The 18689-nt window shown below is 38.1% G+C and overlaps 1 protein-coding gene across 2 annotated transcripts in view; it reads right to left on the reverse strand.

Moving 5' to 3' along the window:
• The window catches only part of SPATS2L (spermatogenesis associated serine rich 2 like), a 68040-nt gene that overhangs the window by 22327 nt on the left and 27024 nt on the right, over nt 1-18689 (reverse strand). For both annotated transcript variants that reach the window (XM_082483663.1, XM_082483662.1), the window contains exons 3-7: nt 11154-11262; nt 7540-7589; nt 6316-6556; nt 676-876; nt 111-246 (exon numbers count right to left, since the gene is read on the reverse strand). In XM_082483663.1, the coding sequence (XP_082339789.1) occupies nt 111-246; nt 676-876; nt 6316-6556; nt 7540-7589; nt 11154-11262 (737 nt within the window). The remainder of the gene's footprint in view (nt 1-110; nt 247-675; nt 877-6315; nt 6557-7539; nt 7590-11153; nt 11263-18689) is intronic.

An 18689-nucleotide genomic window follows, 5' to 3' on the forward strand; every position in this document is an offset into this window, starting at 1 on the left:
TGTTGCAAACAAACAGGGTGTAAGTGACCCCTCCCCACTGATGCCAGTGGCCTGATTAGCCCCTCTTTTCTCAGGTGGTGCTGATGGATCTCTCAAGCTGATTTACCTACCAACTGTGTAATTCTGCAAAAGCAGCTTTGATCTTCTTCACTGAGTTATCCACTTCCTCTTTGATCATCATACGATATCTGGTTAAAGAGACAGTGCAACGCTGCAAGTCTTTTACTGATTTTTCAATGTTTGGCCCTAAAATAGAAAACAAAAATTGCACAGAAGTCAGAAAGCTGGTTTTGGCTTTTCTGAATGAGGGAGCAGGAATAATTCAACAGGTTATTTGGCCAGATGAGGGTGAAGTGGTTATCCTACTGAAGTCCATAAATCAAACTTTTCCATATTCCTTCCATGGTGCTTGTTGGTTTCTAAATATGTTTGCTCAAATTCATTCCCCAAATCAAATAAATGTTAAAACAGCACTACTAATTAAAATTATTTATTTTAAATTTCATTTAATATAATATTAAACAGACCATAAATTTTCTACTCATTTTCGTTATGCTGAACATGATTCTACTCTCACTTTCCAACACAATTCTTCTTCGTGTATGCGCTTTTTCTTTCCTAGAGACATCATCTGTCTGATCACCTCAACACACAGCAACCAGGGATCCAATTTACCTCTTTTTTTGACTGAATCATCTGTCTTTGTTTCAAGTTGAGTTGTAGCATTGAACGATTTAACTGAGGAAGATTTTGACTTCGGCCTGCCTAGGTTACACTGGAGTTGAACTGATGACTGAAGAGACTCATGCCGTTCTACTCCATTCATAACCTTTGGGTTTAATTCCACAGCTACTCTCTGGTGTTGTTCTTCTTTGTCTGCAAGAAAATATTAAGGTAGAAGACATTAACATAGAAAACAGGGATTTATAAGATTAAGAAAGATATGAAGCCTTATTGTTGAGTCTAAATGATGTTATGTTTATGCACTGGAAAAATTAAGTGGTTTTTTTTTTCACTGGCATGCATTCTAAAGGACCTCAGAAAGTAATGACAGAATAGAAACAAAATGTTTTTTGTTATTAAACACTAATATGAACACATCTATGCTTCAGCAGTCTAAAAAGAAAGAATCTGTTAATAAAATAATCAACTCTTCCATGCTGATATGAAAAAATACCTCAGGACACAGAAAGCGTACTATCAATTGTCATCTTTGCCCAAATATTAGAGAGCAGAACTAGACAGAAGTCTGCTATGGAAAGCGTGAGACTTTCAATCAGCATTTAGAAGCACTGATTAAACATTCCTACCTGAAATACTTACCTTTCCTGACTACAGATTTCTTATCAAAAGTAGCTGCTAAGAGGGACGAAGGAGGATATGAAACAATGTCAAAGGTTAGGCTCCTGGGTTCAACAGTTTCAGAGGGACAAGATAACAACGCCTGAGCCTGGTTGGCTGGCACAAGATGACCTGGTTTACTCTTTCCAGGACTCCAAAGGGATTCAAGATATCAGCATCACGACAGACGGACAGCAGCCAAAGAATGGCTATGAAGACTGACATGTAAGGCCAGCTATTACTGCTACTATGAACTTTGGTTAAGGAAACATGCATAGAAAATGATTTTTTTTGTTAACTGATTTTTCTAACAGTTGTACTCACTTTGATGAATGAATGATAGTTTGTTCTGACAATGCTCTTTATGCATTGCTTTATTCAGCTGATATTGTGTGGTATGTGGAGAAAAGGGGTTTGTCTGATGAACAGCTGTATTATAGCCCATGGAGTGGGATTAACACTGCTAGGACTGAGGGATATCACCCGAACAGCTCCAGGAAATCAACCGGTGACTTCTTTGTGCCCTGACTGGGCACTAGAACTGGTGTAAAGTACACCTTAGTATGTTTCCACAGCAATCACATAATGCCAGAGGAACAGGGAAGAAGATTAGTGCCCACATTTCTAAGACAGCTTTTGTTTACGGGCTTTAAAAGGTGAGTCTGCAAACAGAAAAAGTATGTTACATAAAAGTGTTTAATAAAATATCTAAAGAAGTTAAAGAAACTTGTGTGTCTGTGAAAGAAAGAAACACCAGGTATGCAGCACTCTGAACATATGAAAGGTTCAATGCAGATATGAGTCTCACACAGGAACAGGAACTCTATTCTGAGATAACCACCATTAATTTTGTGAAACCCTGGTTGCCTCTCACACTAATTCAGATAGCTTTGATTTATAAAGAATCTTCTTTCTACTGTCAGTTGAGGCTGGCCTTGCTAAATAACTCCAACAGATAGTTAGAAACAAGCAGTCTATCAGCTAAGCTATAGAGAAAGGCCAGGGCTATTGGGTTCTATCCACAAGATTAGATATTTTGAAATCTGTTGTTGAAGTGCAAAATTGTTATTTACTGCATTTAATTAGGAGCTGTGGCATACCTGTCAAGACAAATGACTGATAGCTTTTTGCCTGGAGAAGGTCATATAGAACAATGGTTATACTCTAAAAACTTTTAAATCATCTTTTGTCTGCAATATACTTTGACACTCTTTCTTCCAATGGACACACGAGCTACTTTGAAACCCAGCAGCAAGATGACCACCAGAGGCTAGCAATCAATATCTTTGTATACTGCAACTGAACCTTGAAATTTGATTGAACAATTAAAAACAGACAACTAAAAATAGATTGAGAAAGTCTCCATCAAATCTCTCAAGACTTGAGCCAGCTAAGAAACATGTATAACAAAATCTAGGGACAAAGTCTCTCTAAAATACTTGAAAGAGAAGTCAAAGATTTGTGTAATAGTAGCTACAAGTAAACTGTTGCAGGGTTCGGTACATGGTGGCTTGGAATTAGTCTAATGTGTGACCTCTGCTCTATTAACCATCAAGTATTACCAGACCTACTAGTAATGGCAGCAGCTCAAATAAACTTGCTTTGAAATCTGCTGAGCTGCTATCTTCAAAATGAGTGGTTTATCTTTTAATAACAGCTTGCCATTCAAGACCTTTAAAATAAAGTGAACCTCAATGGATTCTTTGGCTGAAAGAAGAAAAAAAAACCTCCCTTGAGACATAAACAGGAAGTTTGATAGCTTCACTAAAAATCATCCTACATGAAAAACAATTTTAAGAAGTTGGAAAGAGATCAGTATCTGATTTGTACCTGGATTTACCCAAGTCCCTGCAAAAGCAATAGCATGGCAAGGCAGCATTCAATATCCTTTCAATGCTTCCATGTCCCTTCTCTACAAGGGCATGCACAGAAAGGGTAGCTGTAAGTCCTTCAGATCCTGTGTTGCCAAGGAGTCTAAGGAGGGTAGTTGGAAGGTTTGTTCTGGTCATCGTTTTAAAGTAATCTGGTTTATTGTGGGCCTTTTCCCCTTCAAGATATTGAGAGGGAGAGCCCCTGAACTGACTCATCATTAAGTGAAACACTCCCTAAGGCCCTCCATGATGAGGCAATTTGGCTTTCCAGAGCCTTCAATTCTGTGCTTCATTTTCTCTAGCAGGTCTTGATTCCCTGTGGAAAACCATCATACAAAAAATCATTAACTAAAGACTTCTCAGAAAAAGGAAGATGGAAAACTGGCATAAAATAAGCAGACCTGAACTAAAGGTGACAGCCACATGTTCTTCCATATAATTTTCTAGCATGGGACAAATTATAGAGAAACATGAGCTACACTGCGTTCTCCCTTCTGGTCCCTGAAGTCCCTTCCAGGCACCCAGGATTTTATGGCTCTGAAAGACCTAATCTCACAGACTGTGGGTTGGTATAAGCAAAGCTTCAACCTCACGTTCCTCATGGGGAGGAAAGCATAAGGGACCGTCAGCAGACACCTGACTACAATCCTTCTGAGCTGTGAGCTGTCTGAACTTGACTGTGAAATGACTACAGTAACATTAATTTGGTAGGGAAGGAATGCAAACAAACAAGCCAGACAAAGACAAAACAAAGAACTTTACAACACAAGAAGGAGCAATGTGAAACAGGTACACTTTGGACTCACTTCAGCATTTCAAACTGCTTTAAACAGCCTGTGTGACTTGCTCAGAAACCACAACGGCACAGTTGCTGGGCCCTGAGGGATCCTGATCACCCTTCTCTTCTGTTTAATTCCATGCACTTCAGCACAAATTTAACAATATGTACACAGGTGGCTTTTAACCTTTAAGAAAGTAGCTATTATACTGACTGCAAAGACCAGGATTTTAGTGCAACTGAAAGTGAAGAAACTCTTTCCTTCTCCATATTAAAAAAATTGCCAGGAACTTATTTTACTATGCAAGGGAAACTTGAATATTAAAGTTTCAGGTTTTCCTTTCTTTCCATTTCTTTTTCTTTCTTTTTCGCCTTTTTCTTTTATTTTCTCCCTCTCTTGCCCTGTTTTTGAAAGGGCCAATTGCTAGTTTTGGTATATGTGTAAAAGTTTATAAAAATTGCAAATCTATGGTAATATCTCATTTGTCACTTGTAAAAGCAAAGAAAGATTCTGAGATACTTTTTGGCCTTGGTATTTATAACTCTATGCTGTATCATGTCTAGGAGAAAAAAGGACTCAATCCCAATCCCACAGAAAAAGATCACTAAGTACACGGGTACTCCTCTTGCATTCAGGTCTGTTACCCCCTAGAAAACACTCCCCATGCACAGACAATTCAGTCTATGTATTTATTCATGCATGCATTGTTTCAAAGAAAGCAACTCTAAGACGTTTGATGTGGGAGCTTGACATAAATTTATACCACAAATGTTTACATCTTGCAGAATAAGTGACAAGAATGCTTTTAGTATTATGGAAATGCAGAATTTTCTGGTTTATGGCGTAGTCTATCCAAAGTAAGCGGGTATCTTTAGCAAGAGCAGGAAGAGTATCTCTGATCTTTTGCAAGGCGCCAAGTTCTTAGGACAAAATTTCTTGATAAGTAGTTTGTCTATTTGGCTGGTATATGTTGCAGCATTTTCATTTAATTGACCAGAGGTTGGCACCATCAAAGTCATCTGGAAGCAGCAAAGAATTCACTTCAGGACAATTGTCCATTTGGCACATTCCTTTAAAATGAGGTTTCAGAGCTGTATTTGCTATCACAGAAAAAGGAATTTCATGGAAAGTCCTTTTAATGCAGTCTTACATACTTAAGACACAGGAAGAAAATACTCACAGCAGCCATAATCTAGGGCTGTCAGAAGCTTGAAATGCAAAGAGCTGAAAAATCATTACCAATACTGACAGCAATTAAATATGAGCTTTATGAAAGAATATTTGAAGGCAAAAACTTTCACAGAGCTTCTCTCCCAGAGGAGAAGGTTTGTTTTCATTAATGTTGCTATAATCATAACTCTGTACTCTCTACTACAACACAGTGAGGAAGAGCTTTCTGTGTTACTGTCTCCCAGAAATTCAGAATCAGTATCTAGACCCTAGCAGAAACACGTCTGTACTAAGAAGCTATCAGACTGCTTTCCCTCAACACAAAGGGCCTCCCTTCCCTGTTTGGGAAATCCAGTGGAGATCTACTGCAACTAGCCTATTCAAGGAAGATGAGAAAAGAAAAAATGGACTAGTCTGGAGTAGGCAATAAATAAATTCTGTAATATGACACAAGCTCATACTGCTCAGATGACTTTGCTCCAGATGAGGGACTGTATTGCTTCTTTCACCATTTTATACTCAAGCCATTTTCTAAGCCTGCATTCTTCTGTATTTATATCTGTAATATTCTGTATCAACTAGGCATCTAACTATACTTTGATCCTTTTGTCTCTAGAAAAAAAAAAAAAAATTTTGCAAGGAAACATATCACTGTCTACAACTACCTGAAAGGAGGTTGTAGAGAAGTGGGGGTTGATCTCTTCTCCCATGTAACAAGTGATAGAACAAGAGGAAATGGCCTCAAGTTGCACGAGGGGAGGTTTAGATTGGATATTTGGAAAAAGTTCTTCACAGAAAGGGTTATCAAACATTGGAACAGGCTGCCCAGGGAAGTGGTGGCATCCCCATCCCTGGAAGTATTTAAAAGATGGGTAGACGTGGTGCTTAGGGACATGGTTTAGTAGTGGTTTTGGCAGTGTTAGGTTGATGGTTGGACTAGTTGATCTCAAAGGTCACACACACAATTCTAAGATTCTATATTGCAAGGTGAATTGTGCCCAGATATAAATCTACTTGCATGACTTTAACAGTTCTGTGCATTATTTGGCACAAACATCCCTCTCTTCTTTTTACTACATTTTACCATGATTTTTATGTAAATGGGGGCTTGGCTATTGCCAGTTAAAAAGGTGTCTTGTGCGAGATGAACTGACCTGTGATTTCTGGATAGATCGGTACTGACTTTACAAATCCTGAGCCTTTGTTCTCAAGAGAAGCGGTTTCCAGTTTCTGATTGGCAGAACCACTGCAAGAGTTGTCCTTAGAGCATCCATTCAGATGGCAGCTATATATTCCCTGGGGCTCTTGGGATGCCTTCTCAGGTCCACCATTCTTATTTTTAGGATCTTTATTGCCTTGGTGCTGTTTAGATTTGCTTCTTTTTCTCCTATTGTTCTAAACAGAGAAATATTGCAAGAACAGAGACAGCACTCAGTGCAACTCATATAAACTCAAAATACAATCAGTAAATTTTCCATGCTCTTAAAATACCATACAAGTGACATCAGTATAATGCAATTTATGAGCCGTGCTGTGCTATACAACACATTGCATCTGTTCAGCTGAATATATAAACCGTTTCAACTAAAACCTGAAGCTCCAAACTGGTTTTCCCCTTCCTTCCACATAAATTACTTGCATTGAAAAATGGTAACAGAACTTCTGCTAAGATGCTGCTCAAAACATTTGCAGTCATTTAGGACAAGTAGTTCCTAACCACCCAGGGGACATCCACGCAGTAACACAGACAAACCCATAAGGCATCACTCTGATCAGCCAGGAAGCAATCACAGAGGACACAGGTTGGCCACTGCTACTGTAATTCTCACAACCATAAAGAGGAGTCTCCATGACAGTGACTCACCGGGCAACCTCCCAGAACAGCTTTGGCTAGGAGATACATAAGCACGAAGATCATATCCAAAGTATATACTTGAAGTATCTAACTTGATAGCATCACTAATGCATGACTCCTAATGGATGACTCCTATGCATAAGTTATTTTTACACCTATCAGCAAAAACTTTAGCACTATAAGCGGCTGTGTCTATCCAGGATACAACTGCTTATTACAAGTGTTTCTGCACATGGGCTGTTTTGGGATTTGTTGTGTACTTGTCCAGAGTTAGTTTCCCGCACACATGTACACACATACGCTGACTCCAAAATTCTCTCAGAACACTGGAGTAGAGAGACAGATGAACAGAATTAAAAATAATACACATATTTGCTTTGAAGTATTTTGACTACAGGTCAGAATGAAGTCACCTTTGTTAGCAAAGTCAGACAAAGTACTGGCCAGAATAAAAGTACTACATTCAGTTACACACAGCTGATAAATGGTCTGAATGCTTTGATTCTCAAGAGCAAGTTCATACCTTCTTTTTACCTGTCATATTCCATTCCTTTAGAACCTGAGTTGCGCTGCCTAGAGAAAGGAAAGATAAAACATTTCAACAAAAGTTCAGCTGTGAAAAAGAACAAGTTTGTTCAAGAACAGTTACTAGTCTCCTAACTAGGTGGGATTTCCATTTGTTGTTGTGTATTGTTTTATGTGGGGAGAACAAAATGAGAACTGCCGCCTTTCTCCTTTTTAGTTACCCGTTTTATTTGATTACACTACATACAGTGGATGACACTTGGCACTACTACTTTTTATGGCCTTCATTCCACAAAGTGATTAGGTGTGTGCCTAATATAAAAGCACTAGCATAAGCCCCAGAAAAATCAACACTCAAATCTCTTGCCTGAAAAGGGAAGTATCTCAGCACTGGGTAAACTAGATAGTCCACCCTGACTCTAGAAATTCTGAAAGTTTTAAAATATTTAGGCATTTTTATTATATACTTCCTATGTGTTGTCTGTCATATCCAGAAGACATAAGAACATAAAAATGAAGACTTAATTAGCATCCAAAAGAGTAATCTCATGGAATGCTGTAGAAATTCTGCATCACACAAACACAGTAAACTTAGGCCTGGAAAAAAAAGTGGTTAAAACTTATATTGAAAAATTATTACAATTTTGTAGGCTTGTAATTCTGCCTGCCATCTCTAATGAGTTGGTTAGATAGTTTTACGGAACAAAGCAAGCAGGGCCTTAGTCAGACCAGTGACAGCTGTCACATTAGAAGAAAACCCTTCTGCATCTAGCTAACATCATTATTTTGTTCTGGATCCTAAAGCTGAAAATAGATGCTCACAGTAAGCATGCAGTCTGAATCGTCATCCAAATTACTATGGCTGTGTCTGCCACAGTAATCCTTTTAATCGCAACCAGGTTAAAGGTCTTCTGCTTAAATTTAAGAATCCCTTTACCATCACTGTGTAATTCTACTAAACATTCATTTATTATCCTTTCCAAATGGGTTTCATACTCAGCCATCCTTCTCACTCATTTCAGGGAACTTTTGATGATATTAATATTAAGAAATAATGCTGCTTTCAGACCATCATGAGTTGTCAACATGTATTCAGCCAAAGAAGTGTGAGGGTTTCAAATGTACCAAAATTAATTTTCTATCACAATAATCCAGATCCAAGAATATCTGGTGAATCTGTCACACGCATCAGGAGAGACAGTGTGCCTTGCTAGCAATGCTAAGCCTAATTTGTTAAATTGTGAAAAAAAAAAATGTGCTTGGAATCCATCAAAGCCAGACTTTGTTTTCTAGATGACATGACAATGCAGACAGAAGGCTAAGAAAACTTCTATTATGTGTATAACTATATATATATATATATATTTCGTTATACACGTACATACTTATGTATATATAAATAGAACCCCCTCTCCTAAAGGTATGCTATCTTTTGACAGACCCCACGTTTCAGTATGAAGAAATAAACCTAGACATTTTCTGCCCATTTTACTCCATGCTGATGAAAATATGTCATTTCACTTGACAGCTTTGTTAACTGTTTTCACAGTATCGTCCAACACTCTTTTTGTGTTGGCTGGTATTGTCTTAGCTTTCCTTCCCTCAGCTTTCCTGTGAATACTATACATGGTGAGGGTTATTTTAGGGATTCACCCAACTAACCCCAGCTTCCTCCTGTTGGAAATGCATGGACTGTTCAAATCCCAAAGCCATAATTTGAATCCACCAGTATATTTTCTTGAACACATCTACAAAGCAGCTGAATGGGCCTTTTGATTATGCTTAATTAGGTAAACACTAACATAGCAAATAAAACATTTGAACCGCTATTTAACTCAAATTTCACATACAAAAGTAAATTCATAATAGAGACTATACACCACTCCAGATACGAAGCAAGACAGGAGCTGATCTCAGGAAACTAAATTTGGACATTTTTTCATTCAGCACACAGCACCTCGGAGAGAAGCATTAAATGGAGGTGCTCAGCCTTTTCTCTCAGCACAGCTGTCCCCATGTTTTTCATTGCGTGCGGTAATGCAATTGTGATATTTCAATCTTAGAAATTGTTATCATTCACATGAAAAGGTACTCGAAGTGCTAGATTCACTCTATCCACAGTGGACAGAGTGAATGGACACATGTCTTTTCTCATGCTGTTTCCAGACAGTAACAAATATTGGCTGTTTTCAAACACTCACTTGCAAAGGCTTCTGATCTCAAGGCACAATGATCATAAAATGGTGAAGTTCAAACATCATTTGAACTCAAGTTATAACAGCTTGCTTTTCTTCAAGACTTATTTGCACTCTTGCAAAGCTTGCTTTTATTCTGTTTCTTCCTCATAGCAGATGACAACACATGTCTATGAAAGCACTTCCCCTTTTGAGGAGCCATTAGAAAAAACTCATAGACCACAAGCAAGTAATGGTAACTTGAGACAAAATAAATTGAATGAAAGGAACTTACTGAATAATCATGGAGCAACTCTCCACTACTTTCCCCAAGACACATATTACAGGAAAACAAAATTATTGTTAATTAGATGCATCACATTTTCCTTTCTGTGTGCACAAACTCCGATTTCCATACATCTATCAGAATCTGACTGCCTATGCAGATGTCTGAATCAAGAGGCACCATATAGGTCTGATGGAAGAATTCTGATGTATTTATAAATAGTCCATTTTGATTGCATCTGCTTTTTTACCATGTTGGTAAGTAATTCCTAGTACATCATGATGCTTTTTGGCTGATACATTTTAGTAAATTAATCCAAACCAAACCCAAAACTATCCTGAAGTAAAGTAGATATGAAATAAGCAACTTGATGAGATGGCAAACCAACATTATGAGGCATTTTTGAAATATACAAGGCTTTTGAGACCACTAAACTTCTAGTATCTTTTAAGTAGACCCAAGCAACAAAGTTTTTGAGAGGATTTGCTTATGGTATGCTATTATTCCTGCAAAGGGTTTCTTACAGACTTTGATGAAAGTTCAGAATACTTGCCATTATATATGTATCAGAAAAGTGTTATTTAAATACAAGTGACCTTTCATTAGAGATGGTCTCATAATGCAAAATACAAACTCAGATCCAGATTTAGAATGGCTTGAACTTTCAATGGAGTCTTGGTTAAGCCATTATAAATGTCAAGGCTATTTGCAAAATTCAGATTGAGGTTTGAATGTCAATGTATGCATCAAGTCCAGGGGTTTAGGGGCCTGGTTATCTGCTTCAGAACTATCCCAAATTCTTAATAGTTATTGTATCTTCAATAGTGAACCATATTCTGACATGTCTACTTTAAAAATCATTAACTTTCATGCAGAATAAGAAGGTCTGCAACAAGAACGGCACCAAAAAATGGTGACAAAAAGTCAGGTAGAACAGATAAACAGCCATGGCAAACTGATACTGAGAAAAAGCAAAGACACAGACAGGAGGATCAATTATAAAAATAAAAACAACCACAAACTTTTTAAGTGTCACAATGATCTGCATTTCAGCAGAACAACAGAATGTATTTTGAGCCACTAGAGACAATGAATGCATTAGCATGCAACTGAATCCCTCGTGCCTTAGTGAAAAAGGTACACTGTACTCACCATCCATGAAAGCTTGAACAGCCTTGTCTACATTGTTATCAAACTGCTGCAACACCAGAACTATCTCATTATTGCTTTTGTTTGGAACGATTGATCGGATTGCATTGATCTGGAAGGAAAAAAAATGGAAGACTATAACATATGGGTTTATCATTCTCCTTTAGACAACAAGGTATCTCTGTGCCAATGTATGTTTATATAAATGCATGTTATACATGACATGCTTACGAGTATGCAACAACATATCTGTATGAAGCAATACTCATCCTCTCCTTACCTGGCCCATGAAAATAATGAAAACAATTTCTTCAAGAGACCAAATCATAGAACTGGTAGCCAGCAAGCCTGGAACCAAATCCTATCCCCCAGTCACAGCAGGAGAACTAGTTTAACTAAACTGACAGAACTTAGCCTTATGCTTCTTTCCTAAATGTTCTATTTGCTGCCATGCGACTTGACAAGACATATTACCTATACAAACTTACAGAGTACACAAAAACTTCAACAAGGCTATTGCATGGCCTTACTAAATCAAAGTTATGATTGGCGTTTTTTTGACATCTGGAAAACAGTCATATTCATGAAAACAGTCACAGGCTAAAAGAAAACAGTATCATTTTTAAAAGCTCTAGTGGCTGCTCAGCATAGTTTCAGTTTGCTGTTCCATATATATGTGACCAGGAAGCTTGTGTAACAAAATCCTGAACAAAGGACATGGGAAGCCAAATGCTTCCTTCAGGAAACTCTGCTGATGGATGAGGTGTTACACCCACAGATGATTCTGGCATGCCACGCTTCAATTTCACAGCATTTGCTATTACTGTATTGTTTTCAGTATTCATTTATACCAAATAGGAGTTCAACCCACTGTGTTTTAAATAAAATACTCTTACTGGTATCATGTTGATGATTTACTTTCTCATGCCCATGTAAAATAGCTGAGAATAAATAGTTACATGAAACTTAATTACTATATTGTTTTAATGCTCAACAAGCTTTACTAGGTAGTACCAAAATAAAAATACTTGGTTAAACCTAATTAACAAAACTAATAAAAGCCTATGGTAGTAGTCTGAAAAAAACCCAAGAGAATCAGTGCCAAAACCAGTCTAGTTGTTCCAAATCAGCTTTTTGAGCTTCTGTGTCAAGCTATCCAGCATGTATTTACTATTAGAAACTTGTTATTGCACTGCAAATGTTTACCCGGCACCCTTCTTTGCTATCTCTCTGTGGGAAAACATCCTTGATTAAAGTGTACTTTATTTACTGCATGACAATGTTGTCACACTAATTTCTGATTGTGAAGCACTGGTGGACTTTTTATTGTACTGTGACATATAATTGTAAAAAAATAATATGTGAAGACAGATCTGTTTAAGGGAACTAGGCTGGCTTACGTGGTGAGAGCATTCACTCTACCCTGTCTTAGCTGCCCATTTAGATGCTGAAGAACAATCTTTCTAGATACCCTTTATGGAGTCCCTATCAGTGAAGTGCTCATCTTCTGGTGAGCACCAGTGCTCAGATTTATGACCCCAAAAAAATCTTATTTTGCTGTAGTATGTTCACCCCATTCCTCCACCACTGTTTTTCCCTGCCCTGTACACTAACATAAGCCACAACTCATTTCAGGTTCTGTTAATGCACATTGATGACAGCTCTGATTCACGATGCTTGCTGGACTTAGGTTCAGCACTGCAAAAGGTTGATACTTGCTTCAGCTAAATCCACACAGGATCAAACTTTCTGGAAGATGCTTTCTAGATGAGCTTCTCTCTTTCACTATGTAAGGAAGGCCACTTTCTGACTTCAGAACACAACTTTAGAACATCCACTTAGTACTATTTACTCTGCTCCTGTCCCTCATCTCATCACCCATCCCTGCAACCTCACAATTGTGAACCTCACATTTCAAGTAGCAAGTCTAGCCTTGGACAACTCAGACCACAACCATAATTTAGAGGGCAGTGGAGTTAAATTGCTTGTCTACTTCCCAAAGACCCTCTTCAAAGGCCTATCTAATATGTCTAATGTTTGCAGGCTTGCCCACAAGCTAGGTCCCAACCCAACAGCTAGCTGCTTTGGAGTCTCCAGTAAACACAGGTAACTTTATGTTGGAAGTTCAGACAGGATAGGTTGCCAAGCGGACCACTTGAACCAGAGGCTTGCCAGAAACTACGCAGAAAATCTCTGTCTCCTCAAGCTTATCTCTTCAGCTGACGTGTACGCATGGGGAGGGAAGTAGCAAGTATAGCTCTCTGTACACTGCAGGCATTCAAGTGATAAACACTCCAAATCAACAGGATGTGCAGAGAAAGCCCTGGAAAAAGGAGTTTTATTCATCTTCTGATAAAGCTGCAACAAGTATGAACTGAGCTGGCTCCATAACAATAAAAGTTGGCAAAGACTAGGGTAGAGCAGGCCACAAGCTGCAGTCCATTTTATGTTCAAGCTGGTAGTTGCCAAACATTTCCACCATGTGGATTACATCTTCATATTCTCACCCCATCCTCCACCCCCCTTCTTTCACAATCATGTGGATCATCTCTCTGCCTACTCAGAATTGCATAATCTCCTTGTGGCAACTGCTTACAGGAAAAATATTAAAAGGAAATATCTAGTGTATTCTAACCATCTTTGAATGTAAGCATGGGAATTTCATATGGCTTCTAGGCCCTTCTTTGCTATGAAAGGCCTGGGAGCCTCAAGAAGCATCTGGAAACAACAAAGTGAGGCCAAGACCACAGGACGGATCAGGCAACTCGCCACACACTGCAGTTTGGAAATTTCTTAAAGACATTAAGAAGAACATCTGTCGGGTGGAGAACACTGCCACACAAGAACTCGATCAGGCAGACTGTTTTAGACTACAGAATCTACTGAAGACTTTGTTTGTGCTGTATAGTCTTTGTTAAGAAATATTTGATTAATAGAAAAAACGGAATTAAAAGCTAAATGATGCTTCATCCAATGAATACTATGATTAAATACAAAAAGGTTACGGAAACATTCTAGTTGTGAAGATAACCCCAAAAAATGCAAGATGACGATCTTAGGAAGAATACTTGTCAATACAGAGAAAAGAAATTAAGCATATGACCAACACTGTGGACAGAGTCCCGTTTTAGTTGGACTATATAAAAATTCAATTTAGGGAACACAAATGTACTGCAGAGCTCAACAGTTCTACTGTCAAAACCCAACAATATCCTTAGCTGACTGTTGTACAAAATATACATTTGTTTATCTTTCCATTTAGAAAATCAAAAAGTTAAGAAGTTTCATGAAAAATTTCCTCAGGAAAAGAACACCAGCTTGTGAAGTAAAGCATCCAGGACTTAGGAAATTCCAAATCAGAAGTGACTTACACTTTCTTAATCTGCTTCCATCGTGTATGTATGCTATGATACTCAGGATACCTACAAGTTGTTGGTGTTTCTGCTTTTCATATTTCTGCAGCGACTTATGCAGGATAAGACAGATGAAAACTAAAATTTGTGACCAGTAGGATATGTCAATATTAAGAAAAGAATATATATACTGCTCTTTTCAGAAACAACAAAAGCAGATGTAAACCCAGAATTCCAACAGAGGAGAAATCCTAAGAGGTTTTGTTCCGAAATAAAATATTTTGTCTTAAAAAAATTTATGAACAAAATGGAATAATGTTACCATATTTTTTTTCTGGAATTTCAAAACCAGACAGATCTGTGTGCCAGACACCAGGTCTCCCACATATGCACTGCTTGACTGATGTTTTCATCCAGAATACACTGGAACTATTGTACGCAACCAACAAAAAAGTCAGTGATTTGTGGGCATCCAGAAATTATTGACAAACGGCTACAAGTCTCAAACTGTGACCTGGCAGTGTATCTGGGAGAAGACAAGGCATGTTGAAGGAGACAAGGCCATATGACAGCCTTAGCCTAGAAATGCAAATTTCAAGATCCTTTATATTCTACCTCTTAGTCCTTTCACCCTGGTTTCAAAAACGTGTGTAGATTTCTATGTTTGAAGCTCAGGTCTGTCTCCACATGCAAAACGTGTCTCATATTTCTGGAAAGGGACATAGCGAAAAGCCAAAGGGAGGGGTAGACAACCTTCCTGACAGCATAAGCCTAACACTAACGCATTTCTAGAGCTGAAGGTCATAATAGACATATCACAGACTGTGATGAACAGAGGCACAGCAAAGCTCCAGGAACGCTTATACAAATACAAGATGAGAAGTGGAAGATATATTAAAGGACTGGATGTGAGCTGGATCTAGGCAGCCCAGGTATGCTGGCTCCTCTGGTTCACCTGATAGTTCACATGATAAACCAGCCCTTTTGCCAGTATAGCTGTATACCTCAACTGCTTACAAGTCTCCAGCTGCCTGAGAGAAGTCAGGCACTTCCCAATCCAGAAAACTATATACAGCTAGTTTTTATTAAAGGTATGATAGGTAGGTATTCCAAGGCAGGAGATAATTCCCAGCTTTCTCTCTCTAAACTTGCACTCCTCAAACTTACCAAGAACATCCATCTTCTCAACATGTAAGCAACAGATTATGGAACTGGAGTAATCAAAGATGGTACGACTTTTCATCAACAAATTCCTTTTTGAAAATATTTAACATCCTAAAGGATGAAAAAAAAGTACAAGAGCCAAAGAATCTCCTAACATGCAGTGATACTGCATTAATACCTAACAGTCTGCAAGAACAAACTCACAGCATTCTACTTTATTAGATTTATTTCTGTGTATGTGGGAAAAAACAGTTTTTTCCTACTCGGTGAAACCTGATCATAGGAAGAACAAAATTACCAGACAGACTGCAGGGAAGTCAACTATTTTAACGATTTTGTGAATCATGCTGTCTTTATCCAGTGTAGATTCCCAGTGAACTTCCGTCATCATCTGGATGCTAGACAAGCATTCCAGGACATGAAGAGAATTCAGCAACATACCTTCTGAACCACAGATAACTGTACTGTTAATGTCAGCATTAGTTGAGAGGCTGTCACTGACAGTAATTAAATTCTTGGACTTTCCCTCCTGTAGCCTGACCGGAAAGCACATTTCTTTGCTTACTATTAAGATGACTTGCTCAGAATTTCAGCTTACAAAAAATACTTCAAAGCAATCACAGATCTAAAATATAAAGCTGTGATCTTGAAAACTGTGTATGCTCAAGAACATGGAAGGCAGAACCCAAGTCCACCTCCATTTAAACCCACGATCCAGAGACCTATCTTGCAAGCATGCATTTAATTCCTGTGGACCTAGCTACTCTTCTGGATAAGGTTAAAGTTAGTTCAAAGTTTAGAAGAGTTTTACCCACTTTTCTGAGTTGAAGTCTTAAGCACACACTTCGCTTGAAATGCTTGCTCAAGCTCTGTTAAAATTGCTGCAATTTGAACCAGGTTGCATCTTGTCAGGACCAGAATTCCACAGTCATGAGGTGATTTTTATCACTCTCTTACACAAATTGCTGAGGACTTCATAGAAGTGATATCAAAACTGAAAAAAGTTCCAAGTCCTTCCAAGATAAGATGTTTCTACCTGAAAATAAAATCCCCAAGGTCTGATCAGATACATTTGACTATTTTTCTGAGGATAACTGTTAAACTATAGGCAATCTCACTTGGGACAAATTTTTGGCTCACCTTAAAAAAATAAATAAATTCTGTAACAGGTTACTTCTGAGCAGCATTGCACACAGGAGAGGAGGACACTGAAATTCTAACCTCTCATGGTATCTTACTTGAAGTCCTCGTTGAACACCCATCTCATGAGACTTTCCTGATAAGTCAAGCTTAAAAAGAAATACAGCCTGCCTGAAAGTTGTGACAGCAGATTACCTCCTCTGCACCAAGAACCAAGCTGATATTACTGTGTATTCATCCGAGTCCTTTAGGTTCTCTATCAAGTTTCAAATGGTTCCCAGGCAACTGTAATAACATGGAATCAACCACTGCCTGTTTGCTGCTCTACTCCATCTGCTCCCCCTTGGCATCATCTCAAAGAGGATGTTTCTGGTGAATAAGTAACGTATCCGGGGTTCAGAGAATTTGTTTATATATTTCTGACATCGTGACAAATTAAACTTCTCTGCTGAAAGCTCAGGGCTGTTCTGAACCGCTGAATACAGCTGCTCTAATCCCCTTGAAGTACGTTACTACTATGGTCACTTACTCAGAAATATTCTTACTTGGTTAGGAACACCAACACAGATCCACCTTCACTTTGTACTAAACATTAAGATCAACAGATTTTCTCCAAGTTAGGACCTAAATTCATTTAGAAGTATGGTAATCAACAAATATACTGACATTTTTCTATTTTATTTTTACTGCATGTCAGTAACAAATCTTTATGTACACATACACACTGTATATGCCCACTGCAACTAAGGACAGGTAGCAGTATAGGTCATGTTCAACTAGATTACACCTCCAGTTGGGGTTGACCCAAATCCTGCAAGGGATGCAGGGAAGGAGGGCGGACTGCAGAACTCTGTTGGTTTCTATAATCTAGGAATTTAGCATTAGCAGATATCCTGGCTACATTAAGCATTTTAAAAGCACTTCATGGCAGGATCTGTAAAGGTTTTGAAGAACTCCTACACAAACATATTTCATAAATACAACTTCACTTTGCTGCATTAAGAGCCTATTTCCTACATCGGAGACATTTTTCCAGAAGCTTTACTAACCAAGTTCATCATGACACACTGAACAAGTGTTCTTAGCATTCCCTTTGAGCAAAATAAAAGCTTTGGTCAGGTCTGCACATCTGTTTCCACAACATGACCTGTTGATAACACTGATACCTTCAGATCATTTATCCCCAATAAACACAAAACAAATTCTACTTGCTGCAGTAAACTACTTTAGGCAATCATCATGGATTTATTATGTCGCCCCTATGCCCCAGATTTTTAAATGAATTAAGTTGAAAAAATAGACAATCTGAAAGAACATGTTAAAAATTTGGCTCAGTAGGAACTGTTCTGCTTGAATAATAACAGCACTATTTAGAGACATGAATCTACAATATCTTTAAGCCAAGTTAAATGGCTCATCAAGTGACACAAGTGCATTTTTATCAACTTTGTTGGTCTTTGGACTAAGTTCATCTACTTTAACACATGGGCAAGGAACAGCTGCAAAGGTCAACTTTAAGGAGACTTACTGAAATCATAGATTGGAAACATCTGCTTTTGTAATGTATGATTTTAAATTTATATACTACCTCCATTCCTTCCACTATGAATCCTACTCTTTTCTTGCATGCTGACTGTCACTTATGAAAACCACAGTTATGATGTAATGTAAACAAAACTATGAAACCCCTCAAACCACATCTGAAAAAAAATTCCTTCCTGCAGTTTATGGAATAATCCTGCCCATCTGCTCCTACAGCTCTGATACTGGAAATGACAAGTGAAAAAGCAAGTCTTTCAAGAGAACTTCAGCAAAATTTCACTTCTAACAGAATCCCAAGAAGAGAATTTTCATCTGAATGAGAATTTTGCTAATTCCAGCT

The sequence above is a fragment of the Vanellus vanellus genome (genome assembly GCF_965231255.1).
Source record: "Vanellus vanellus genome assembly, chromosome: 5".
NCBI classification, from domain to species: domain Eukaryota; kingdom Metazoa; phylum Chordata; class Aves; order Charadriiformes; family Charadriidae; genus Vanellus; species Vanellus vanellus.